Raw genomic sequence first — 25835 nt, 5'->3', positions numbered from 1 at the left:
TTAACAGTCCATTCTTTTGGGGTAAAATACACACAAAAAACAATACTAGGTCTGATGGCATGTTTTGATTCAAAGTATTCCCATAATTGAACTATATTCATGCACTGCAGTCATGTAACTCTTGTTTGTATCTACACCTCCCAGCCATAAATACTGTACTGAAAATAAAACAAACTTTCGCTTTTTAAAAGTTGCAATTGATGTGATTTTCTAAAGTGAGATGAGGCCGGCCCCTCTCTGCGGCATCATGTGTTTGGGATTAAAAAAAATCTTTAAAATGAATCAATCAAATATGTAAAGATATTTGTAAATACTAATGGAAATTGAAGAACATTTTATAAAAGATTAGAAGGGAAAAACAGGTGAAGAGAAGTTCAAACAGAGGATGAGAGGCAGAGTGGACCAGTCCAAGTCTCAAATCAAAACTGGAAATGTCTTCATCAGTAACCTCTCCTTAACGTATTTACCACAGAGGTTGCTTTCTTTGTTGTTGCAATAATACACATTTTGTCAGTAAGATAATCTTCACAAATGATTTATGGAGCATGAACGCTATTGCCAGAAGTTAAAAGCTAACGTTACCGCGTAGTTAAAGCCTTGAAAAGACAACAAACAAAAAAAAACCTTAGCTTTTAAATCCCCACTCCCCCTTCTTTGAGAGTCGTCATGCAGTATTGTGAATGAGTCACATCCTCTGAAGTCTTGACCTTGTGAGAAAGTAGCCAGTCAGTCTCTGTAATTCACTCAACTTCCAGGAATCCAGTGTGGGATCCCCCCTCCCTCCCTCCCTCCCTCCCTCCCAGTCCTCCTCCCCCCTCCTCCCTGCTGCTTATCTGCCATGTTGGCTGCTCGTCTCACATACCTCCAGGCTGCTGAACGCTGCTGATTGGACGAGGAGGGAGAGAGCTCGTACCTGCCAGGTGGAGGTTAGTGCTGCTTCATTATTGAATAGGCTGGTGGGAGTTAAATGGGAGTGTTGGGAACGCCTCCTTCTTCACTGTCTACTCAAAAGCACTGGTGGCAGCAGCTGAGGAGTAAAAAAAAGAGAAGCAGAGCGACAAGTAGCTGACATCTGAAACCCACGTCAGGGAGTAAAACAGCTGTGATAGTCACACAGGTAGGTGCTTTTAAAATGTTGCTTTGATGAAGAGGAAACCAGTCAAGTTAAGCTATTTTTTATTTCACCGTGTGTTTCTCTGAAGCTTGAAATGAAACATCCGTGACTTCTTTTCACTTTCATTAATATTAAAATGAGGTTGGGGGTTAAATGGGGTGAACAGCTGCTGATACTGTGGACCTTTTGTTGCCTTTGACACATGACTTTAAAGGTTTGCATGCGTCTGTTTTACGTGCTGCTTTGTTTGTAATCTAAACCTTGTGACAGAGTCACTGTCCTCGTTCATTTTGTATTTGACCTGGTAGCCGATCATCTGTGATCCTGGGCGTGTCTGATGTGAGTTTGAAAGGACTCTAGTACATGGAAAGTTTGCTCGAGCTGAAACGGTCAGTTATATAATAGTCGATCAACAGTTGGGAATCGATTTTGTTTCAGTCATTTATGAAGCTAAATGGACAATCACTGTTTCATCAGATAAAAGCCTTGATTGGAGTAAATGAAGCAACAAGTCCTAATTGGGCAACATCCCAGTGTGTGTGATATTTGATTAATTATTGAAGCCATTTTTAAAGCAAGAATGCCAAACATTTTTGGTTCATCTGCTTCTTTTGTCAGTTCAAAATAATTTCACATTTGTTTATGGTTTTGATGGGTTGTTAAAAATGTTCTGGTTCCAGTTCTGACTTTGAAAGCAATATTGCAATCTCACTAATTCAACAAAACAAATGTTAAAATGGATGTATTTTGGGGTGCATGTCTTCTGTCCCTATTTTCGAACATTCTGCCATCACTGGCACTCACTTTTTAGGTTGCCAATTTCTCAAAATGGCAAGCAACCCTTACTGAGGAGCTCTGATGGCGGTGGAGTATTTAACATTAAGCAGACAGCGTTCTAGGAATTAACGAGCCACAACATCCCACAATAGTCCACCTGCTGGGTGACGTATAGAGACCCTGGAGGCTCTGCCATCGCCAACCCCTCTCATTGTTTAATTCATCCGGAGCGTGTATAGCTCAGTTATTTATTGTAAGCTGACAGTGCTGCTGCGTGTGTCTGCTTGCCCTCAGCCTTGAGGCTGTGAAGTTGCAGAAGCACGTAGAGGCGCGCCTGTAAGTGTGTATACAAGTGTATACAAGTGTGTTTGTGTGATATGCAGGCGTATCTGTTGTCTTGTCTGCTGGTAGTCGCCCTCAAGGCTCAGTCAAAGCACAGTCACGGGAACACAGGGTCGCTGGCTGTGTTCTAGTGGCTCTATTGACTTTCTGACTCAAACACTGGAGCCGGTCCATGCTGCAGTGATGGCGACAAACAGTCAAATGTGGAGTCTGGCAACATGATATTGATCTCTTGGTGATGTTTTGTAATGATGTAAAAGCCAGGCCCGTCTGAGCTGAGCTGTGTTTAACTACGCACATGTGTGAAGATAAGGGGCAAGTTTTACATTTATCTAGCAGCATGAGAAGGGACGTGTCATCAGAATTTAAATGTACAGGAAGGTGTTCCTTTCAACTTTAACGCTCCAGTTTTAGAGCTGCAAAACTGCAGAGAATGAACTGCGATCAAGAGTTTAACAGCAGTACTGAATAATGTGATTATTTGCCTTGTTTTCATCCGGCTCAGTAAGCTCTTTTTTTTTTTGTTGTGTGTCCTTTCAGAGTTTGTGTTCCTGGAAAGCTGACGAGACAAATTGATTACTCAGACGCAAAGATGGCCTCCGCCGCTCCATTCAGCCGCGGCCAGTGGGCGTCCCAGTCTCTCAGGGTCACCGCCAAGGAGATGTCCATCGTCTCTGCCCGGGGGAAAAACAACGCCATTGCAGAACGCTTCTCTAAGTAAGTCTACCCTTCGCTCACGCTTCCCCTCTGGCTTCCACCGCGGATATAATTAATAATTCACCAGCAGTCACTCTGCAGATAAGACTTTTTATTGTCCCTCGCTTCAGAAATGAGGTAAAGGTTCTTCCTCACAACACTTTCTTGCCACTCAGCTGTTTTCAGTTTCCTCTTTTCTGTGAAGTAATCACGCCATCGGCTTTAACCAGTTACTCCAGTTGTGTCATTTTTGGGTATCGCAGACTTTTAGATGACTGTAAGTGCACCAACATTCAGGGCTCTCCTCTTTTACCTGTTACATGTCTCAAGTTCCTCATTTGTGGATTGAGAAGGTGGTTGCATGGTAGGATGTTTACTCTCTCCATCTGACCACTAGGGGATAGTACTGCTCTGTTTGAGGGCAAAGAAAATTAAGTTTACAATATTTCTTTGTTCCATCAACTGTGTAAGACATGGTCCAATTTGTTTTTTGTCACTAATCCACATTTTAAGAATAGATAAACCTGCAACATACTGACATATTCCTAAAATACACTTATATTTAACAGAGTCACACAATGACGAAAAATAAAAATCTTTACTCTTGTCTTGTGACATACTTTTCTTTTCCCCTCTTCAGATCTCTTGACTAAACAATTTTACAAGACTGTTTTAAGACAACAAAGTCTAGATTATCTGTCTTTAAATCAGAAGCAGAGGTGAAACAAAACATGAAATCTACTTGTAACGTCCTCTGCAACCTCACAGGAAGTGACCAAGTGACTTCCTGTGAGGTGGGCCGGCTATTTTCCATGCATGAAATCATCTAATGTTTTTTGAGAGGAGCAGAGATATTTCATATTAGTTTCCTGGGTGTTTGGACCAGCAGTCTGTGATGATGGGATCTCCATAAATGTTCTCCCATTCACTCCCAACGTCCTCCTCAGGTACCAGATGGCAGCAGAGGAGGGAAATGCAGAGAAGAAGAAAGCGGTGGGTAACTTATTCAATGTGAAATATGTCAGGATTCACTCCTTCACAGTAGTGGAAGAAGTGTTCAGATACTTCACTCAAGTAAAAGTTGCATTGAGTTTCATTATATGTTCAATCTTTTATTCAGTTAAAATGAGTACTGCGCGGAAGTAAATTATAATGTTGATGTGTTCAAATTTAGTTTTTAGGCGAATGAAGGCAGTTGTTTAAGGAGATGTTTTCATAGCAATACAAAGAGGGAAGTAATGACTCGTTTAACTTCTTAAAACTAGCTCAGTGTTATTGTTTTGTTTTGGAATTTCACTGGTGTCGGTACGACTTCAGATTTTCTGGCATTGTGTATTTTTGTTTTTTGGATGGAGCTTGTTAAAGCCCTAAATCCAGAGTCCATGCAGGTTTTGGAGGAAATTAGGATTTTCTTTTTTTAACAAAGAGGGCACGGGGTGAAAATGATGTCATTGTAAACAAATGTGAAATTAGTTCTGTTGAATTCAGGCTTTTCAAGAAGTAATGTCAGGAAGCCAGAATTAATAGTGGCATCGCTGTACACTGGCAGAAGTAGAACAGATGTGGTTATGGCCTCTTACACTTCCTCGAACGGTGAGTGGGCAATTTTTGTTCGGTTTTATTTAGCCTGGACAATCAAATTTTGAATCCTCATTTACACAAAAGGCAGCGCAAGATGTTCATACAAGCGCCTGCATAACACAACTACACAAAGGGAACCGTAGTGTTTTTAAAAGGTAAATCTGACTGTAACAGCGATTCCCATGCTGGACTTAATTTGAGCTACTTCATGAGCCATTAGTTCAAAGACCTTGCACACCGATGGGTTCATGCACCCGCACTGTTGTTTTCATTTTTCACCAGTTATTTTTCGCCTTCTCGGTGGGCATGCACAGACAAGGCTTGATTTAACATCTCACTCTCCTGTTGGTGTTTTTCAAGACAAGCTGCAACTTAATCCTTTTTATTAGTGCATGGAGATTTGTGATCTGTGTCCAACCTTAGAACAGCTAACCAGCCATAACACACTTGTGTGGGCATGCAGAGCCTGTCATTTAATAATAATGCAGCATGTTTGCTGTAAAAGCAGGGTCAGAGTGCTTCTCTACACTCTCAGCTGTGCATTTTGCGTTTCCCTCTCTGAAACATCGGTTGTTGCAGCTCTTTGCGGGTTTTTTTTTTTTATTGCCTTATTTCTGTTAAAGGGCATTTAAAACTCCACTGATCCTCTGCGGTTTCCTTCAGTGCCACCAGGAGGTTCAAAATGGTAGTTTTGAGTCAAATCTCCCAACAACTACTGAATTTATTGTCATGAAGTTTGGTTCTGACATTCATCTTCCCCCTCAAGATGAATCCTAAGGATTTGATCCCATGACTTTTCCTCTGGTGCCATCATCTTGTCAAAATCTCAATTTTGGTGCCTCAGCTGTACTTTATCTTACTACTAGCAAATATTTACACGCTAACATGCAAATTTACTGTCTTGTGTTGCTGGTTACCTCCCAGTCATTTTTAATGCAGAACTTTTGTGCTTGCAGTTTTGTCATGTTTATTTTAGTTCCTGAAATAAGTGTTCTGTAGCATTCCTCACCATAGAAAAAGTAAAGGGAGTAGAAATGGGAAAGGTAGTCAAAGGTGTTTCTGTCGACGCCAATCCCTAAAATAAACATCAGATAGAGACTCAAAGGTTTATCGGAACGTTATTTATCCAGGTTTCTGCTCTCTGCAGTTCTTTGTGGAAGATTTCATTTTTTTTGAGCATGCTCTCCTTTTACCTTCTCATTTCCTGGACTTATTTTCCCTCGCTGACTGTCTCTGTTTCTGATTTTTCTCTCCCTCCCCGCCCCTAACTCCCTCACTCAGTCCACTCCCTCTGTTTCCTTCCCTCCTTCCTTCCTTCCCTCTGTAGGAGGGGGGTAGGCTAGTTACTTCATGCGGCTCTGATCACTTCTCAAGGCATTCACATCTGGGACAGCTTGTAGCCGGCAGACACACTCAACACACGCATACATTTCAAACACACAACGCCGACTGGACAGCCGGGTCTTCAGCGTCTCTCTCAGGTTTTTAACTCGCTACTTTACTTTGGTGGGTTCTTCCAGCTTTTTGTTCTGTGTCCTGCAGTTTCAGGTTTAGAGACTTGCATGCTGAGCAGCTCTTTGTCTGTCTCCTTCCTTCTGTCTTTCATAGCTGAAAGTGTTTGCTTGCATGAATGCTAACATGTAGTTTAACGTGTGGGTGTGTGTTGTAGTTGGTGGTTTTAGCTTCATTCAGCAGTCTTGAGGACCAGGTGGTGTCACTCCAACATTGATGGAATTCAATGAACAAACAAAGTGTTCTCTGCCAAAGCTTTCATAGAAATAGTGAGTCATCCTGTTGGTTTGTGTTGCTGGCAGTTTATCTTCTTCCTTCCCACTACTCTGTTTAAATACTCATGCAGCCACAGTCTTTGTTAAATTCTGCACATCTGCACGAGAGGACATCGGACTGTCTATTAAGCAAACGCTTCTACTAAATGTGAAAGTTAACGGAGTCTATCTTGGGGTTTTTGATTGTTTGAAGACCTCTCCTTGAGCTTTTGGGATGTTGTAAGTGGATATTTTTCACTTTTCGGATACATTTCGGATACATTACAGACTATTAACTTTAATGCTTAAGTTAATCTGAATATATTGTCACCAACACAACATCAGTTAAAGGCCTTTTTTAGATCTACAACCTGTTGCATTGGAGCTGAAATTATTAGTTGATTAACTTTGACATTTTTAGGAAAAATGGCTCCAGCTTCTCAAATGTAAAAGTTGTATGCTTTTGCTTCTGTGTGATAGTTTGTAAGTAAGCTCAAAGATTTTAATTTAAAGAGAAGTCGGTATGTATCGCCGAAATAAGGTTACACAATGGTGATTGAGGCAATGGCCCACTGATGAAAGCGCTTGCATTTCCATTATTGTGAACTAGGTGTCTGTGGGGACATTTCCAGTGGCAAAACGTAAGCGGTGTACAGTTGGGGAAATGAGATTTTTTTTTTAAAACAAACTGCAATTACCACTTATCCCCCATAAATGCCTTCAAAGACAAAAGAGATCTTTGAAATTGTAACTAAATACCTTTGGACCGATTGCTTGCGTTTCCAGTATATTATGGGCGATGTTTTTCTGACATTTCAACGACAAACCCTGAGCAGATTAATTGATAATGAATATAATTGTTAGTTCCAGTCGTACATACACCGTCCTGCCGCCTGACATACTCGCTCCTGCTTAAAATAGTCCTCAACAAACCCAATATTTTCTTCTGTTTGCTTAAAATTGCAGTGACCAAGTGTTTTGAAAAATGAAAGTAACATTATTTGAGAGACATTTAGGTCGGCAGTAGGAACCAATGTGTTTGCAGCTGATCGCCACAGACTGGGGATGTCAAAATGTTAATCGTGAAGTGCTTTTATTTTTCTCAGCAGGTTGCAGAACCTCGTCCCTCCACACTGCGCAGTGGGAATCTGAGTGTTTTAAAGAAACGTTGGGAGCAGCAGCAGCAGCAGCAGCTATCCAGCCACAGACCCCAACCTCAAGCCTGCATCCCAGCTGACCCTCAGAGCCACATCAGCCAACCAACAGGCCCCAAACCTACACCCACATCACAGATTGAGAACCAGCCCGACGCCTCTAAAACCATCACACGGTCACAAGACCAGGATACTGAGCCGAAGACGCTGCTTCACTCCGAGACCAGTGAGATGAGCACCAGCCAGCTGCGTTCTGCTCAACACGAGGATCTGACCGACATGGAGAAGCCCGGCAGAGATTCAGAGGGGCAGGAGGGAGCAACAGCAGCTGAAGTATCCGACTCTGAGATGCCCAGTGTCCCCCTCAACAGCCTCAAGTTGATGTTTGAGAAGGGAGAGAACCTGACCGACAAGGTGAGTCTTCTATTTTCTACTATTGTGCAGCGCCTAGAGAGGTATAAGTTTACGAGTGTGACATTTCCTTTAGTGTCATCTCAAACAGAAAACATCGTGATTGGTTTCAGTTTAAGTAAAACAATATGCTTGTTCTCAAAGAGGTCAGATCCCTCTAGTATCTTCATGCTGCTAGTCACATGGTGCAGCTTCACTTCACCAACCCTTATCTCAAAACACACACACTCACTCAGCTGGCTTGCACATCCTGTCGGCAAGCATCGGTGACCGGAGCTTCATGCACCCCGGGGCAGCTAATACTTGTAGTGACAAACTCACAAAAATCACTCAAATACGCAGTTCCCTTCAGCTCCACAAAGCATTTTGTGGCTATTAGCTAATTGTTTTGGTTTTGGCTCACTTTGGCTGCTCTTATAGTGTTTTTAGTGAACAACTTTGCACTTTATGCAACCTTCACAGCCTGACTGGATGCTGAGAAGTTGAGTGAGGCGACGGCACCTCCTGTGACTCAGAGCCAACTCCCTCAGGCAAACGGCCACTCCTCCTCTAAAGAATTTCTGCTCGTCCATTCCTGTAAATGTGTTTTTTTTTCCAGATAAGTCTGCCCTACAAAGTGGCTCAAACACTACCCATCACCACTCGCGTGTGGATCTTTTTTATTAAAGGATAGGGATGGTGTTACTGTTTTGTCAACAAATCCCACAAAAGGACAAATTTCCCTGACTTGGACGAGTTGACAAGTTTAAAAGTAAGAAAACAGTCAAAATTGGTTGACCGTCAGATATTATAAGAATAAATAGTCTTTTAAATGCTGCTGAAATCAATGTGTCCACTGCGGTCACCCGGTTAGGAATGAGCCTCCCGACGCGTTACGAGGTGTAATACTTGCTGAAACGGCAGTGGACTGTGGTCTAATAGAGTCATGGTTTCGCAATGCTTATCGCATGAGTATCTTAGCGTGCAAGTTTGATTCATTGAGCTAGAGGGTGTTTGTGCTCACTGTCTGTGGCTCAAATGGTGCATTTGTTAGGGACTACGTTCAGCTGTGGATTAATCCCCATTAGGCGCTCCAGTGAGGACTTGCAGCAAGAGGACGGTGTATGTGGGATTGAGAAGAAAATGACATAAACAGACTTTAAACCTAAAATGGTTAGTTGAGGTTTCGTGGGATCCGTGACCAACAAATAAGTGGTTCTTGCCAAAAATGTCGTCGGAAAACAAAAAAAAAAGTGCTTTCATCGCAAGACTGACCACCTACATGTGGCCGTTTAAAAAAGTGAGATTGAGGAGTGCTTTGGGGAATCTTTTTACTGCATGTTGCATAGTTGTCTTACCAAATAAGGGATTGTTTAGGGAGATCATAAAGCAGTAAAACAAGATCTAGTTCTTACAATAGTGTCCACTGTATAGCTGAGGCCAGGCCTTCGGCTTCTTTGTTGAGCTCCTCTTCTCAGGGCAGATGATGTAATGGTGCAGGCTGGCAGGCTCATGACTGCAGACAGCTGATCTGCACTCTGAGCCTCCCCCCCGACGGCCATCAAAGCTCTCCTCTTCCCCTCCCCACCTCATCAATCATCCTTGTCCACTTCTCTGCTCCTCGGCCCTCCGTCCAGCTCCTCCATATTTTCTCTCTCAACCCTCCCTCCTCAACCTCGACCTCCTGTATCTTGTTTTTTTAGACAGCATGGCTGTAGGGGTAGCAATGTTAGTCTGTCCTCAACTTTGGTCCAGTCGAAAATTATTGAACTATTTGTGGAAAATTGCATGGTAATTAATCCACCAGAGATTCATGTTCCCAGAGGATAAATCTTACTTAATTTGGTGATCCCCTGACTTCTTTTAGCGCCAGAGCAAGGTAAATTCATCCTGTGAAATATCTTAACCTCTACTGGATGTAATGCACAACATTTTCCAAAGACATTGATGACATTCCCTTCAGCTTTAAGTTGAGTGTAGTGCTAATTAGCATGCTAACATGGTTAACTAAAATGGCTAACCTGCTCCACGTCACAATATTAGCATGTCAGCATTGTGAGAATGCTATCATGTTGATGAGTTGCGTTGCTGTAGAGTATTTGACTCCCCCCACCCAGCCCGTATCTCCCTAACCCCCCCCCCCCCCCCCCCCCTTCAGGCCGGGGAAGCATGCAGTCATGAGGCGCTCCGAAATTAATTGACCCTCACCCTGCTTGCCTAGCGAACCAGCCCCTCCCTCTCACACACGGCTCAGCCACCTAACCTCCCCCTTTCTTCTTCACTCCCTCTGTCGACCCCCCCCCCCCCCCCTGCACCAGCTCCTTCCCCACCTCCTGTCCCAAAGGACCTCAACCGCCAGCCGCTTTATTCTGAGGCTGGGGGACCGGGACACACTGTGGATCTAATACCATGGCACACTTTTCCCCCCCTCGTCATCATCCCCACCTTCATCCGGCCACACCCCCCTTGAGCAGCCCCCCTTGTAGCACCTGCTCCCTGTCGCCTTTCCTATTCCCACCCAGTCGATGTTCCCTCCTCCCCATCTCCGTCTGGCCCGTCATAAGCCAGATCGGGGCTGCTCTGCTCAGTCTGTGCCTCCTCGCTGCTGGTGTAAAGGTCTGCTGGATTCAGTCGTACTCTCCCTCCGAACTGGCTTCACCTCCCGGCTCTCTGCTGACGTTTATCCCTTCTGGTCCTCTTTTCTTCCCCCGGTCACCTTCACGAGCGGTAGCTATGGTGTTTCCATTCAAATCGTTCAATACGGGGTTTCTGGCTTTCTTTGTTTGGCCTCTGAACAGGCACCCGGCTTCATTACCCTGAGACACGCCGGCTACGTTTACTTTTTCTGCCTGTTTTTGTTGACTTCTCTGTTGGATTAGGATGTTGTCTCTGCAGCTGAATGAGGCCTTTCAGTCGACACGGCTGCAGAAGTGCTTGTAATGAAAACGGCCTCTCAAAGGCCTCTTAGTGGGCTAACTTTATCAGTGGCTCCTTTGAACGGTGTCGTTTCACTTTGAATAATATTATGGAGTGGCTTGGGTATATTCCCTTGTTTAAAAGATATTAAGTCATGATGTGGTTCCCTTCCTCGTCTGTCTTTGTTTTGCATAATGTAAGAACATCTTATTGTTTTAGGTGAACTGTGTGTTTGTGTGTGTGAGGCGGGTTCAGGGACAGGGTGGGGTTATTACGGCAAGTCCGTCTGTAAGAGAGCTTTGATGGTATCAGGATTAGCGGCAGATTCTTTGTCTAGCCCACTGATCAGCCTCCTGAGGCCCAGCCTGGTCACGCATGGCCCGGCTGCTTGTTTACATCCCCACCCCCCCAACACACCCACACTCATGCAAACCAGTCAGACAGCCCCTGTCCTACAAAGCTTCACCTCCAGTTTCTGGAAGATAATCCACCCTCGGGGATGAATCCATTATTATGAAGACGGCCGTTTCTTTTGTTGTGGTCTCATTCTGTTCTACAGGGCCAGACGCACTCTGAATCATAATTGGACGCTCTGAGTCGCCGTGTGTTATCATACATATGAATTATTTAAGACTGTGCTTGTATGTTTAACTCACTCCTGACTCAGACGCTCAGATTTGGCAAAGACTCTCTCAGATGACATCGTCTGCGATGGCCTCATGCTCGTACTACTCACCTGTGTCGGGCTCTTAAGATTATAATATCATAAAGCTTAGAGGTGCTATTTAAAAAAAAATAAATAAAATGGATTCATGTAACAATGCATCAAATGACTACATGTTTGTGTCATAGACTAATCCACAGAGCATAATGACTCAGCAGTTCCCCTCGGAGTGTTTTTCAATTGTTTTAGTATTTGTTACCGTTTTAGTTAACTGTCATGACTCTCCATATGTCTGTTGGCTAAAATGCCCTGCACACTACGAGTTAGGCACCAAATCGCAGACGGACACAACTAGCTGGTGGACGTAGTAGAGCTTTTAGCAGCCTAGAGCCAGATATGGTTGATTTGAGCTTTCGCACTGCAAATAAAGAAATCAACCAATCGCATTGTGTGGCACGGGATATATTCAAAATGCACACTTAAGTGTACGAAAACATTAAGCCTTCGAGTTTACCATTACAATATTAATGTGTTTACAGCTTGTGTGAAATGACATTTGTCATTTCACATATATACGCCACATTGTGCAGATGTTGTGAAAGGATAAGGCTATTCATGTTTCATGTTGTCGACAAATCCAATGAAATGACGCAAACTAAAAAAATGTTTTTTGGGGTGTAATTTAAAACTCTGAGCAACAGTGATTCAGATAACGTCTGTGAACTGATGAGCATTGACTTGTCTGAAACATGTTGTTTTTCGGTGTTCACCTCAACCTCTGCTTTGTTTATTCTTGGGAATTCTTTCCCAACTTTTACTTGCTGCAGCCTGCAGACACTCTGAGTCTGTCAGGACTCTGTGTTCATCGGGTGTTTGAGGCCAGAAAACAAGCAGCGATCAGTGGTGGAAATTGACTTTATGTATTTCAGATGAGTCAATCTCGTCTTAATAAGAGCAACTTTATCCAGGACTGAAAAACGGTGCTCATTAACAGATGGGCCTTGATAATCCACATCAATACTGGACATAACCACTGGGCTATTATAAAAAGAAGCTGCAGAGAGGTGGTTCAAGATGCAAGAGCTATCTCGTGACGCTGAGGTAAAATCTACAAGAATCTATGTCTAAACCAAGAGTACAAGCATGGTGCAGAGTCAGACCACATACTCTGCGTAACTGGTATTTTTACGTGAGTAAAAGCTACTACCACCGCTGGGCCTGACTCTGTAGTAAATGCAGAAGAGGAAAACTACATCTTAGTGGACATTTTCGGGGTGAATCTCTAGAACAGGTTTCTGGACCTTCGATGTTTCTCACACACTGAAGCCTAACTGTGTAGAAGCCCAATCTGACCTGTTGTGTAATCTGTACGTGTCCTTGTGTTGGTGGGAGTGGTTTGGCTGCTGCTGGAGAGTTGAGACTAGAGTGTGACATCACCAGATCAAAGCTCCTTTTTATTTATTTTTGGAGGGGGTGGTGTGTGACTACAATATATGTAAGGCATGTACTCTTTAATTGAATTATCAGTTTCTTTAGAGACTGACCAGACACACAACCATGAGCCAAATCAAGTTGAAGAAGCTGATCCTGGTTAAATTCTTATATATTTTTATTTTCAGGTTTATTAATGGCAAAAAATGTATTGTACAACCACGACCGACAAATGATCAGTTTAATTAGTTTTCTGGCCGGCGGTTGTTGACCGACTGTCTGAGGCTCCGTCTCTTTGAGCTCATAAGGGCATTAAAGTGGTTTGGACTGAACAAACACACGCGTTACCTCTGAGTCTCTCGTCCTTGCGTCTACACTTTGATCTTCCTGATGGACAGTGTTGCTTCCAGCCCGTTTGGTTGGCTGGCTGAAACATGGGAGCGTCAGCAGGCTGTGTGTTTGCAGAGATCATGCAGTACACTCTGAAGTGTGTTTTTTCTTTCTTTTGCTGCTTTGTGTCTGACTATATGAGTTTTTGTGTTTTTTGCAGGAGCTGAAAGAGCAAACTAGCAGAAGAGACGGTGGGAATACTGCCAACATGGACCAGTTACTAGGAGGTACCTTTGTTCTTTTGGTTTTGTAATTTTGGGGATTTTATTTGTGATGAAAATGAATTATATGAATTATGAGATTCATGTACTCGTTCAGTACAGGCAATGTCCAATACAAGTAAATACTTTCCTTATTTATTATACTATTTTTATATAAATACACAATACTCTAAGCATCTTTACTTAATCACATTATTCTGGTGTACGCTGTTACAACATGCGCATCTGCTGCCATTAATCTGCCATCTTTACAATTTTTCTAATTTAATTGTATTTATTTCTGTCCTTATGCTGCAATTACAACCGAAGTTCCCCTCCGGGGCTCAATTGGGTCTTATCTTATTAAATCTTTGGCCACCGGGGTGCTCATTAGTTCTGTACATTTTAAATGAGATCATTTTAACGAAATTGTGGAAAACACTCAAACGGCACTTGTTTATACATGTATCTCCTATCCTCTATTTTGATATGAAGTATGTATAATATGACAGGAGTGTGACTGGTGAGCACAGTGGAGCATTTAGCAGCTTAAGAGACGGATATTCTTCTCAGGAGTTGGTAGAGACGAGAAACCGAGCTAATGGGAGAGTATTATACTTACTGTACATTCATCACGTGAACACAAACGCTTCTCCAAATGGATGACAATGTTGCTCAGTGTCTGATGTTTAAATAGGCAACATTCTGCTAATATGTTTGCTGTGTAAACTTTATAAGGTGATAATATATAATTGAATGATATCTAACTCTAGTTTATCTTTTAAATTCTGCAATACACTAGTGTCTACACTTGTATTTTTGTAATTTCGTGGAGTTGTAATTTCCCTCATCTGTACGAGAATCTTTTAGGTCATGTAGGTTAACTAACCAAAAGTATTGAAATTGTGTCATAAGTGTAAAAAATACTGAAATGTCTTTCATCAAATTTGACTAAATAAGAACACAAAACGTTTTGATCCAAAATATTTCTAAATGTAGAAACATGAACCAAATATTTCTTAACACTATTTTTGAACTCTGCTCATAAAAATGAGAATATCTCAAAATGTACAGAGTAAGACGGCGTTTTGATAGTTTTATCTGAAATATAAATATTTCCCCAGAACCCACATGGTATTTTTGTGCTAGTACGTTTCACATGTAACTTAGAGTATTGACGTCATCACAAGCGGATTAAATAGTCTAACTGCACAGTTGTTCTTGAGGCTTTTTTGCTGAAAGCAGCTGCATGTAAACAAGATGAATACTTAACAGTAAAGTTAGCGGCCAGAAAATCAAAAGCCCACTGATCACCCTCTGGTGATCCATTGTTTGCATATAAATATTCATAACTGCTGCTTGAAAAACAGATGTTAACGCAAATAGATATGTATTTTCTTTAAAAAGCAAAACCGGCCACTGCCCTAATATTCTCGCGTTTGCAAATCCTCCATCTGCATGTCATCCAGCATTGTTGGACTAGTCGGTCACAAAAACAATGTTCTCTACGCTACGTGTTGTCCTGCCGTCTTCTGGATGGATTACATCCTTCCCAGAAGTCACCGCTGTAGAAGCACTAATCAGCAGACTGCTTCAGAGAGCGCAGGAAGTCAGACGGAGCCCCCCCGTTTCCCTCCACGACTCCTGACCTCATGTTCCCATCCACGGCCTGCATGATTAACCAGCAGAGTCTGCACTCGGTCTGAACTGGGATTGGTGGAAAAAATTATATCTGAATAGGAAAATAATTTGTCTTGTGATGCAGAATATTTCAAACAATCAAAATGCCGTCAAACTTATTTTTTAGCTTCTAAAACCCCAAATGCAGCACAAAGTATTTCTAGTTTGCTCTAAAATCTCATTTGTTTTCTAAACTAGTACAAGCTGCTCTGTGTTTGAAGTTTAATCGTTACCATCAATCTTTTGCATCAGTTTTACATTCTCAGGATTGTGTGTTTTTGTTGTACCAGATGGAAGTCTCGCAGAATCGACTCCTCTCCGGGACAGGATGGCCCTCTACCAAGCTGCAATCTCCAAACAGGAAGTCCCTCCCACCTCAGTAACTGTGAGCACTCGTGTCAATCATCCCCCAAAACGATGCATTTCATTTCTCTAGTTCTAAAAGTCCTGCGTTCAAAACACGAAAGGCTCATAGCATATCTAGTGCCTCCACCCTGCTCTCAACAGCTGAGCTAACGGTGCTAGGAGCGCTAACTGTGTGAAAACAATTGCAACAGTACAGACGGCGCTCACGGGGGTGGGGGGGGTGGGTGACTAGCCTTCAAGGTGACTAGCCTTCAAGGTGACTGTTTTATTCTGTTAAAATTCAATCACCCAAACTCTGGAGTCGAGGATGAGCGCTGTGGGTTTAATGTTTTATATTTTGTTACTGAACTTCCTCTCGTTTCTGTCAGAATGATCAGCTGGACAGTTTCTGTGGGAAGCAGAAGGAAAACGTTCCTCCGTGCACTCTGGACCTGGTGAGGAGTCTGAACTTTTATTTTTGTGATTTCAAATGAATATAAATGACTTCATATTTCAGACGGGGTAGATGTTTCGCTGCGTCGTTCGTCTGTTAAGCGTTCGACTTTGGAACGTGTGTTTGCTCTCGTCGCATCATTTATTTTCTTTTTCCAGAATCCAGAGTTTGAACCAAGCAGCAGGAAAGGTTTTACCCCAGAGAGCAACGGTAATTTACTTTCCATGTCTTCATATCATGACTCCAGGTGATAGGAATTCTCTCCCCTAATTACAACTTGGCAATCGGCCCATCATGAGAGGGCATGTTTGGGTGTAGACAAAGGATGGAAAACATTTTAAGCGCTTAAAGTAAATAGTTCCAATGGATTATTCAGAGATTCATTATTTGTAACAACTGTATCCACTACATACCATTGAGTACTAAATTACTATACTCAATGCTTTATTTGGGATTCCTGAGCATCGAACATATCAGTCTGTGTAAAAGTCAAGAACTCTGCTTGTCTTAAACATGTAAACGGCTCCATCTAGTGTTCAGAGCACGTCCCTACCTTTTTGGTTCCCTCATTCTGGTCTTGCGCTCCCAACAGGCTCTGCTACTGGTACACCTGTATCCTCCAATCAGAGAGACTCCTCCCAGACCAAGACTCCCAAAGTGAGTCCTCGCAGGAAACGACCTAAGACACAGAAAGACGCACATTAATGTTTTGCTGCTGTGAATGAATTGATGTTCTTTGTGTGCGTAGAGCTTCTGCCTGCCTGTGAGGGAGACCTGTGTGGCGTGTCTGAAGACCGTCTATCCTCTGGAGAGGCTGGTGGCCAATCAGCACGTTTACCACAGCTCCTGCTTCCGCTGCTCTCACTGCAACACCAAACTGAGGTGAGGACGACACCGACGTAACGATAGTGTCTGAAAGAGACGGAGGGAGTAGACTTCAGAGGGTATTTACTGACTGTTTGCAGACATTTTTTTAGGCACTTTTTTTTTTAAACTCTTCACACAGTTCTCTTTACTGACATGAAGCCGAGCACAACGGTTGATCCAAAGTAGAAGCGAAAGCAAAACATTTCGCTCTGATAGAATACATCAACACAATTATCATAAGGAGCCGCAGGCTGCTAAAAAGTGCTCTGTCTGATCAATGGGTACAGATAAATAGAGATAATGAAATGTAGTTCAAACTAAAAAAAATATAATAAAAAGAAGAGATACGAGAGCGTTTGGAGACCGTGGCGTTATTTAAAATGCATTAATGCAACAAGAACATGTTGTGCCTCTAACCATTAACGCAACACTAACAACCAGTTGCATTACAACACCTCATTATTTTCTCTAAAGCAGCTTATATTTAGATTTTTATTAATAAACCAGCAAGATGCCATTACAATAAAAGAGTGATTTCTGTCTTGACTGCATGGATTGTTATACCTCACAATGTCGTTACAGATATGCTGCTTTATGCTCTTAAAGTCATGAGTCAAACACTGAACAGCTACAGATAGACATGAGACGGTGTTGGCAAATTATTGATTTATATATTTACGGGGTTTTTTTGTGTAGTGCTGCAAAGGTGGTTCCTATAAATCTAGAAGTCAGTCAGCATTTTTCTACTTCCAGTTCGCTCATCTCGAAGTCAAAGGGTTTCTGGTTAGATGCCTGAAATGACGTCTGTGATAAAACTAGCTTGTTTATATTTTCTGCTTGGTTTCATTTTTATTATTTAGTTTGGCGAACTACGCCTCCCTGCACAACAACGTCTACTGCAAGGCGCACTTCTGCCAGCTCTTCAAGGCCAAAGGCAACTACGACGAGGGCTTCGGCCACCGGCCCCACAAAGAGCTGTGGGAGAGCAAAGGGGAGAGCTGTGAGACCTCCCCACAGTCCACCACTCAGACCAAGCCAAAGATCCAGAGCCCCGCCTTGGACCTGGACAGCCCCAGTGTGGAGGACTCCCCGCTGGCTAAAGTCAACGTGCTGATGGCCACTATGGAGGCTCTGGGGCAGGGATCATCGGAGAAGTCCGACAGACCCAGTGAGGCCCGCAGGCTGAAAATCTCCTGGCCGCCACGAACGGAGCTGCAGGACACGACCGGCCCCAGTGGAGCCACAACAACCGTAGAGGAGGGGACCCCCGGTAAGCCCGTCCGGGCCAAGTGGCCCCCAGAGGAGGACTCTCTGTCCTCAACCCCAGAGCAGTCCAGAGAGACGCCCTGCCTGCGCCAGACCTCCTCCTTGAAGGAGCGCAGCATGCCCTTCACACTGGCAGGACAAGCTCCTTCTCCTGATCCCAGGAAACTGAGTCCGCCGCCTCCTGTGGACGACGGGCAGCTCAGTCCTGAACCCTCCAACATGGAGCTGCAGCACGGCGGCCAGTCCACAGACAGCCAGACACCCACTGAGGATGGCTGCGTGGACGTCCACACCAGCTCTGGAGAGGAGCAGGAGGGGGAGATGAACACTGACAACATGCCAGAACATAATCTCACCAAAGAGGAAGACGACACCCCGGATGAACAACCGGAGGAGGAGGAGGAGGAGGAGGACGACGACGAGGTGAGGATGGAGGAAGATGGAGCTGTCTTGGAGGAAGAGATGCCGCCTCTGAAACGGGAGGAGACACCGACAGACATCTCATCTCCTGAAGGTGAGGCGGTGGCCAGCCGGTCGTCTCAGGATGTGGGGTTCTGGGACAGCGAGGAAGTGCAGCAGCAGCAGCAGGAGGAGGTGACTGTGGAGGATTTGATCAAACGCAACAGATACTATGAGGATGAAGAGGAGGAAGAGGATGCATAGAATGCTTGATCAACAAGATGACAACCATGGACACTTGGAGGACTTCTTGCCATTCCTTTTTTTAAATCTCTTTCTTCTTCTCTTCATGATAGAGTTGCTGCAGTGTCTAGTGTGAACTCTACTGAACTCTGTAATTGTGCCTCTTTTGAACACTTTTTGAAATAGTTTTTACAAGACTGTCACCCTGACATGATTTTGTTTTTAAATGTACAAAGTACAATTTAAAATTACATTCCATGTAATGAATATCTTCAGCACAGAAATGTCTTGTTATGATACAGAATTATTTTTGTGTAATTTTCATTGACTGCCTCATACAGCAAAACAATAACATAATCCTTTTATTATTCCAAGATGTGGGATTATTACAGGCAATGTAAATTCTTAATAGTCACCTTTAATAGGAAAGATTAAAGAAGAAATGTTAAAGACGTGCCACTCTGCATAAGAAGAGTAAGCCCAGCACTTTGGTCTGTTACCCTTTTGTCAAAATAAGTGTTAGTTTGAGTATACATCTGTAATCTTTCTCTTCTTTCCAGATGCCATTCTGTATGTATATGTTAAACTCAAAAAACATGTTTTCCTTTTTTTTGGTTTCCGATGACAAGTTATAACTGGATCTGATGAATGTTGTACTTTTGTTTGTTTTTTTAAACCAGGGGACCAAATATCCTCGATTACTACTGTCTGAATAAATTGTTTATAAAAAAGCAGCATTATCTGAGTAGCTAATCCTGTATTTCATCAAGTGAGACTCCAGTATTTGGTTCCTTATTTTATAACGTGCCAAGTTGGCGTTATTTGAGTTTTCAGTCACAGACTGCGGTGCTTTGAGCTAACGTAGCATGCTAACCTCTGGTCCCAGGGGCAGTTGCCCACATTGCTACAAACATCAGATGAGGACATGTTCAACATATTCACCCTGCATACACACAGCGGATAGAAGCTCTGCTAAAGGCATAGAACTTTTTCTTTTACCTAAATTAAGCAAGATTTAAACATTCAGCATGCTAAAACTGTGTGCATAGTACTGCTAACATTAGCAATTCTGCTTCATGCTAGTATGAAAAGTGAGACTACAGATGCAAACAGTAATCTTTTCACTTACTCAACCAGCAGAAGAGAAAAAAATGTAACTATAAAGCCATGCCTACAAATTATGACTTACCTTAGTGGTTTTGGGATTTAAAATCATATAAATTGTGCTAATTGCTACTCAAATGTCACTGGATTCGTTTTTGGTATTCGTGCATGGAGGAGCATTTTACTCGGCCTTCCTCAGCCTTATATCACACACGTGGTTATAAATAGTTTACTTGCCGAAAACAGACCCGTGGACAGACGGCAGGGCTGTGCGTGTGTCCTCGCCATCCTGATTGCTCTTTAAAAGTGACGCCTTGTGTAACTGAAAGTTATTGAAACTTTGTTGCAGTGTTTCAGGGCGTTTTCACACCTTCAGTTTGTTTGCTTTGTTCTGATTCAGGGATTAATATGACACAATGTTGCAGTTGCCCCTTTGTTCGGTTTGTCTTCACACCAACATTTAACAGCGGACTAAATATTGGAAACAAACGCCACGCGGGAGCAAACTGTTCTCTCATTGGTCCGATTTCTGAGAGACTATAAATAGGCTCTGTTGCTTTTTTTTTTTTTTTAAGGTGTGTGAGATTGGGGGTGAGTCAACCCGGTCGGGATGTAGAAGGGGGTGCGCGACCTAAAAAGTTTGGGAACCACTGGTCTATGGTGTCGTTTCTATGAATAACATTTTAATTGTTAATTTGAAGAAAAAGTGACAAATTAAAGTCAGTGAGTCTTTAAATTGAACAATTCTAATCAGTTGAATTGCAATTTTACACCTTTTACACCAAAGTTATCAGGACACATTGTCATGAATGTTTGTACAAAACCTCACGACTGTCCAGCCAATAGTTTATGAGATGTTGGATTAAAGTGGTGGACCGACCAGATGTCAGCAAACACTGACATCTGTAGTGGTGCAGCTAAAAAGTCAGGGTACCATCTAATAAGTCATTATACTGGTAATTATAAAATGGGTTGTAAATTGCTATTAATTGATTAATTCATGCTAATAGTGCATTTACGAATGCGTTAGAAATAAATAATATAAGCCATTAATAAGAACAACTTTTGGGGTTGCCAGATTGAGAGAGAAATTCCTCTGGCAGGTTTTTGTCTTTGTAGGCTCATTAGATCCTCTTATGAGACACTTCATTTATGAAAAAACAAGCATAACATCTACCACATTTATTAATCATGTATTCATATCTAATCACAGATCAAATTCTAACAGAAAAATTGGGTATTTATTAATAGATTACCAACAGTATTACCTACTGAGAATATAACTAGTCAGAGGGATTTTTCACAATCTGTCAACAAAACAGCACAACTTATAAAACTTTTATACTGGCTGACTTATCAGAAGGTGGTACCGAAGTCAGACCGCTACTCGCTTTAAAAGAACATGTCACAGAAAACAATCCAGCACTTTGTTACATCACTGAAACCTTTATTGATGATCTTACATGTACTGAACAAGGTCGTTATAGTGCAAGTCAACAAAGAGAGGAGTTATTACAGAAGTCCTCGGTGAGTAAAGTCAGAGATGCAATGGAAAATTAAAACCAGATATTTAGCTCTAATTTGGTTGAACAATATTTATTATTTTTGTAAACTGAGATTTTGAGTAAACTTTAATACAAGTGACTTTAATACCCTGAACTTAGACGTGGCCTGAAACGTCCACGCCCGTGTCTCATTAATATCTTTGCACCGTCTAGCATAATAAGTTGAACAGTTCCGGCTGTAACAACCTTAACTTCAGTCTCTATCCAGCCCTGCAGGAGAAGAAAAACATGAGATTTACAGATTGTTTTACATTAATAGCTCTAAAACAAGATGCATGACAACAGCTAAAAACAAACAATCTCCAGCAGATGTGTGAGTTAATAGGTAACCCTGTGTACGATATACTTCTAGCATCACTGTCTGCCGTATGAATGATGAAACACTACAGACACCTGGGGTACGCACCGCATATGAATGTACAGAAGAATGTGCATTATAGTTTATGTTGCAGGGCTGCTGATGTTGTACTACACAAATACAGATGTGGGAAGATGCAGAGGAACGTGATGATTTTAGCTGATACAATATAATGATAATATATGTTCACATTATTCTGAATAATCTGAGTGGAAACCAGCTCCCACTGACACGATACAATGAACTCGACAGTATTTCTCATTCACATGAAGAGATTGCTTTAGCTCTGAGGTCTGTGTCATAAAGTTTAATGGAGCAGAACATCGGTGATCCAGGGGAACCGGTGTTTACAAGGAATGAGTCCTTAAACCCAGAAACGAGTCTGTATTTTAGCACTTCCGGTCCCCAGCTCTCTAAATGAAAGGGTTAATCCCCCCCCGCGTTTGGTTTCTATTGTTCTTTTTGTATTTAGCAGCGTTGCTAACATGTAAACAACACATGATCTGCTCTCAATCCTTTGGATCATTGTAACTGATAATCATCATCATCGTCATAATGATATGTAATGAGAACCAGAAAATATTTGGCTTTCTTTTCACTATTTTTCGATGAAAATTGCTGAAACGATTAATTATCGATCAACTAATTGACTCATCGATTAATCATCAAATTATCAATGTTAGGCCTTTCTAAATATGGTTGGTATTCTCAACATGTGATTTTATAGACTAAACGATTAATACAAATAATGGAAATAATCAGCCGATTGCCTCAGGGCCTGACCTGGTTGAAGGTGAGCCAGCATTCAGATACCAGAGAGCCAGAGTGAAGCCCAAAGTTAAACCACTTATGTGGCTTTGTGAAACAGACCCGTGGTGCTGCCGTGCAGGCACACAAGCAGCAACCAAACATCACCGTCTTTACCTCAAAAACAAACATCCAGCAGTTCGTTCTACATCACATCCATCAACACGGAGAGTAAGTTATCGACTGACTACTAAAGCAACAAGTCAACGTGAGTGTCTCCTTATTCTCTTCTTTTAAAAATATCACATCGTTGTAACGTAATGGTTAGAAATTGGGAGGAATAAAGAAAAGATGTGAAATAATCCTCTGTATCGAGGGCAAACCTGCAGAGTCAGCAAAAGAAGATATTGAAACAGTACACAGCATTACAGTCTGATGCAATCCAATACTGTAACGGATACTTCTGTGTGAGTTACACTTTACTGACTGTTTATGGCTGATGATGGTGCTGTTGCATCGGACTGCATTATACCGGAACCCACCCACTGTATTCATGTCTGCCCTAAATGTCTCCTCAGCCCCCAAAGTGCAAAAACAAAACACATTCCCTGAACTTTCAATGTAGAAGATAACGTTAAACGTGTACTTTGCAGATCCCCTTGAAGAAAGTGTACCTGACATGTTTTCATTTGGAGTCTGGCTCCAACAGAAAACTACAAAAACACTCAGACATCTGTTCACTCTGGTCTGACGCTGCTCAGTAACAGCATCTTATGTGAGGTTATGATTGCCAAACCTGCAATAATCCTCATAGAAAATGAGCGTTTCTGAAATATTGCAACAGATCCACAGCGAGGTGAGGCAATAGCAGGTCCCTGATCGCTCACAGGAGGGCAGCCTCACCCAGAGAGCGAGAGAGCGAGAGAGAGCGAGAGAGCGAGCGAGCGCGAGAGAGTGAGAGAGAGAGCGAGAGAGAGAGAGAGAGCGAGAGAGAGAGCGAGCGAGAGAGAGCGAGAGAGAGAGAGAGAGAGAGCGAGCGAACGAGAGAGAGAGAGAGCGAGAGAGTGAGAGAGAGAGAGAGAGCGAGCGAGAGAGAGAGCGAGAGAGAGAAAGAGAGAGAGCGAGAGAGAGAGAGAGCGAGAGAGTGAGAGAGAGAGAGAGAGAGAGAGCGAGCGAGAGAGAGAGCGAGAGAGAGAGAGAGAGAGAGAGAGAGCGAGAGAGAGAGAGAGCGAGAGAGAGAGAGATGAAACATACACCACCAACGAGCTCTGGCTGTTGGCCTCGCTCTGCTTTGCTTGGGGTCGTGACAAATGAAATAAACAAAGTGTGCCAGAGCTCATGAGGGGGATTTAACAGCTCAGTGTTTCAGACACACACTGCATGCAGAGGGAGGTTAGATGGGAGGATGATAGCAGTACAGATTGCATAGAGTTAACAGTTAAATATCTTTTGTTTCTTTCGTAGCTACGAGGTGCAGCTGTCTATTCCTGCATGCCGTGACTTACACAGCTCCTGTACGACCAGGAGGACAATCCGTTTGTGAACATGTGAAAATGTACAGGTCTTATAAATAAAAGCAGAGGCGGGCGTCGAGGATGTGGACAGCGAGACGTGCATGCGAGCGGCTGTTCTGGCTGAGTGTTAGCGGCACGCCGGGCCGTCGCGGGGTGAGCTCCGCAGTGCAGCCAGCTGTTTGCAGGGCATCACGAGTTCCAGTTACCCGGCTCAACTCATCCACTGAGGGGATGCAAATCCACTTTGACCTTCTCCCCGCTGCTCAGCATCCCCACCGTGGGGTAGAGGCCACCGGGTGGGACCCCCATCTCCCTGCGGCCCATCAGCTTCCCGTTCCTCGTGAAGAACACCTGGAGGACCACAGGGCGGCGACAGAGAGTTAAAACACACACACACACACACACACACACACACATACCTTTCACGGATGGTAATCCACCGACGGAGCATTGAAACAATTACTCATGAAAGAAACGTCTTTTTCACAATGACTGATGGTTCTACAAACTTAATCTGAGCGCACACCATGTGCCAGTTGTAAACAGGAATTATGTGCAGTTAGGAAATATCGTTAAACAAATAGGTGACAGTGTAATGTCTGTGTTCTTGGAGGGGAAAAAAAAGTCAATGTTTATATTACAAGTCTCCACTAAATCAGCCAGTGATCAAACATTATCCAGCTGTTCCCAAAAGAACATCAACACGCTTTTCAATGCTAATACCAAGGGCCTCTTTCCAAGTCTGAGAGCAAATACCGACACACTAAAACAACAAATGAAGTGCTGTGCAGTGTGTGTGTTCGATTAATCAGGCTGAGTCACTTATCAAACATTTACTGTGCCACCCACTCGGGGGAAAAGAAAGAAGTAGTTTGGATCTTTTGAAGTGTGGTTGTATGAGGTACTTTGCCATCCACTGCAGGTAATACTCTGTCTATAGATGTCAGCACGCCCTGACTAGAGTCAGCACACCAGCTGTGTCACACAATGTGTTATTGTGTGACACAGTAGAGCGCGGTGTATCGCGGTGTAATTTTATCTTACTGCGTTTGAGGTTTCCTGTAAAATGTCACAACATTTGAGTAGGAATTGATTCTTGACCTCTTTTTGCTACAGATGTATTGAGCTGTGGCCTCACCGTTATCGGATATTTCTCCAGCCAGACTTTCTGAGCCGAGGTGCGGTTAGCATGAAACATTCATGACGGATATAAAGTCATGTTTTGGTAGGAGGAAGGCTTGATGAAGCCTTCATTTAAAGCATCCATCTTCAATATAGTTTATAACTATAATGCATCAAATGGCGTAATGTGAAAGGGCTAATCATCACCTCACATCAAAACCTTACCGAAGCCAGTTCCATCGAGGAAAGCCTTCAGGGCCGTTCTTTGCTCTTCTTCCAAAGCAGAACTACTCTCCACTTCTGATATAACTGATGCCAATTGGAGCATCAACGCTAATGCCTTTAGGAACAATTGCCTCTCTGTGTCGCGTCACACCTAAACCACACCCAGAGCTGCCAGTAGCTTCTTTAGAGGACGTGATATCCAGAGGTAAGCTTCACGGAGCTGCTTTGCTTCGCTCTCACTGTTCTCATATTGTTGTTTTCAGGCTTAAAACCGTCCGTACGCCACCAAACATCTGGCAGACGCAGTTAGAGGACAGTGAACACAATGGAGCAGCTAAAGAGCTCAGAGTTAGTGGAGCTAAAGTGAGAGTAAATAGTGTCACATTCATCAGGTGGACATAAACATGACTGCTAATGAAAGTTAATGGTGCTGCTAGATGCGGGAATAAGTAACTGTTTGTGTTCACCAGAATACATTTAAAAGGCGATGACGTCTCAGTAATTACAGCTTGTTACGCTGCCCTC

General features: G+C 42.9%; 2 protein-coding genes across 3 annotated transcripts in view; one reads left to right on the top strand and one right to left on the bottom strand.

Annotated features, from left to right (window-relative positions):
• Positions 1-979: 979 nt before the first annotated feature.
• On the top strand, positions 980-19409 carry lima1a (LIM domain and actin binding 1a). Of its 2 annotated transcripts, none has more exons than XM_079273954.1 (11): positions 980-1117; positions 2774-2950; positions 3877-3922; positions 7386-7844; positions 13382-13448; positions 15392-15486; positions 15836-15901; positions 16059-16110; positions 16493-16557; positions 16649-16782; positions 17628-19409. In XM_079273954.1, the coding sequence occupies exons 2-11, from the start codon at positions 2826-2828 to the stop codon at positions 18694-18696; spliced, it is 2178 nt and encodes a 725-aa protein (XP_079130080.1). In that variant the 5' UTR covers positions 980-1117; positions 2774-2825; the 3' UTR covers positions 18697-19409. The 2 variants fall into 2 exon arrangements, with proteins under 2 accessions (XP_079130080.1, XP_079130079.1); XM_079273953.1 differs by having other exon boundaries at positions 7383-7844.
• Positions 19410-21258: 1849 nt separating this feature from the next.
• Positions 21259-25835, bottom strand: part of LOC306781333 (SPRY domain-containing protein 3-like) — a 40818-nt gene continuing 36241 nt past the window's right edge. The window contains exon 11 of the mRNA XM_079274143.1: positions 21259-24314. Coding sequence (XP_079130269.1) covers positions 24180-24314 — 135 coding nt within the window. The 3' untranslated portion in view covers positions 21259-24179. The remainder of the gene's footprint in view (positions 24315-25835) is intronic.

This window comes from Melanostigma gelatinosum, assembly GCF_949748355.1.
Source record: "Melanostigma gelatinosum genome assembly, chromosome: 8".
NCBI classification, from domain to species: Eukaryota; Metazoa; Chordata; class Actinopteri; order Perciformes; family Zoarcidae; genus Melanostigma; species Melanostigma gelatinosum.
Note: the sequence above shows the minus strand (reverse complement) of the source record. Positions and strands in the feature narration are given on the sequence as shown.

What these genes read in the sequence shown, in the direction of transcription:
- lima1a (XM_079273953.1), top strand. Translation starts at nt 2,826, where the DNA reads ATGGCCTCCGCCGCTCCATTCAGCCGCGGCCAGTGGGCGTCCCAGTCT. An exon ending in ATTGCAGAACGCTTCTCTAA is followed by an intron (nt 2,951 to 3,876) that starts GTAAGTCTACCC and finishes CGTCCTCCTCAG; the next exon opens with GTACCAGATGGCAGCAGAGG. An exon ending in CTCCGTGCACTCTGGACCTG is followed by an intron (nt 15,902 to 16,058) that starts GTGAGGAGTCTG and finishes TTCTTTTTCCAG; the next exon opens with AATCCAGAGTTTGAACCAAG.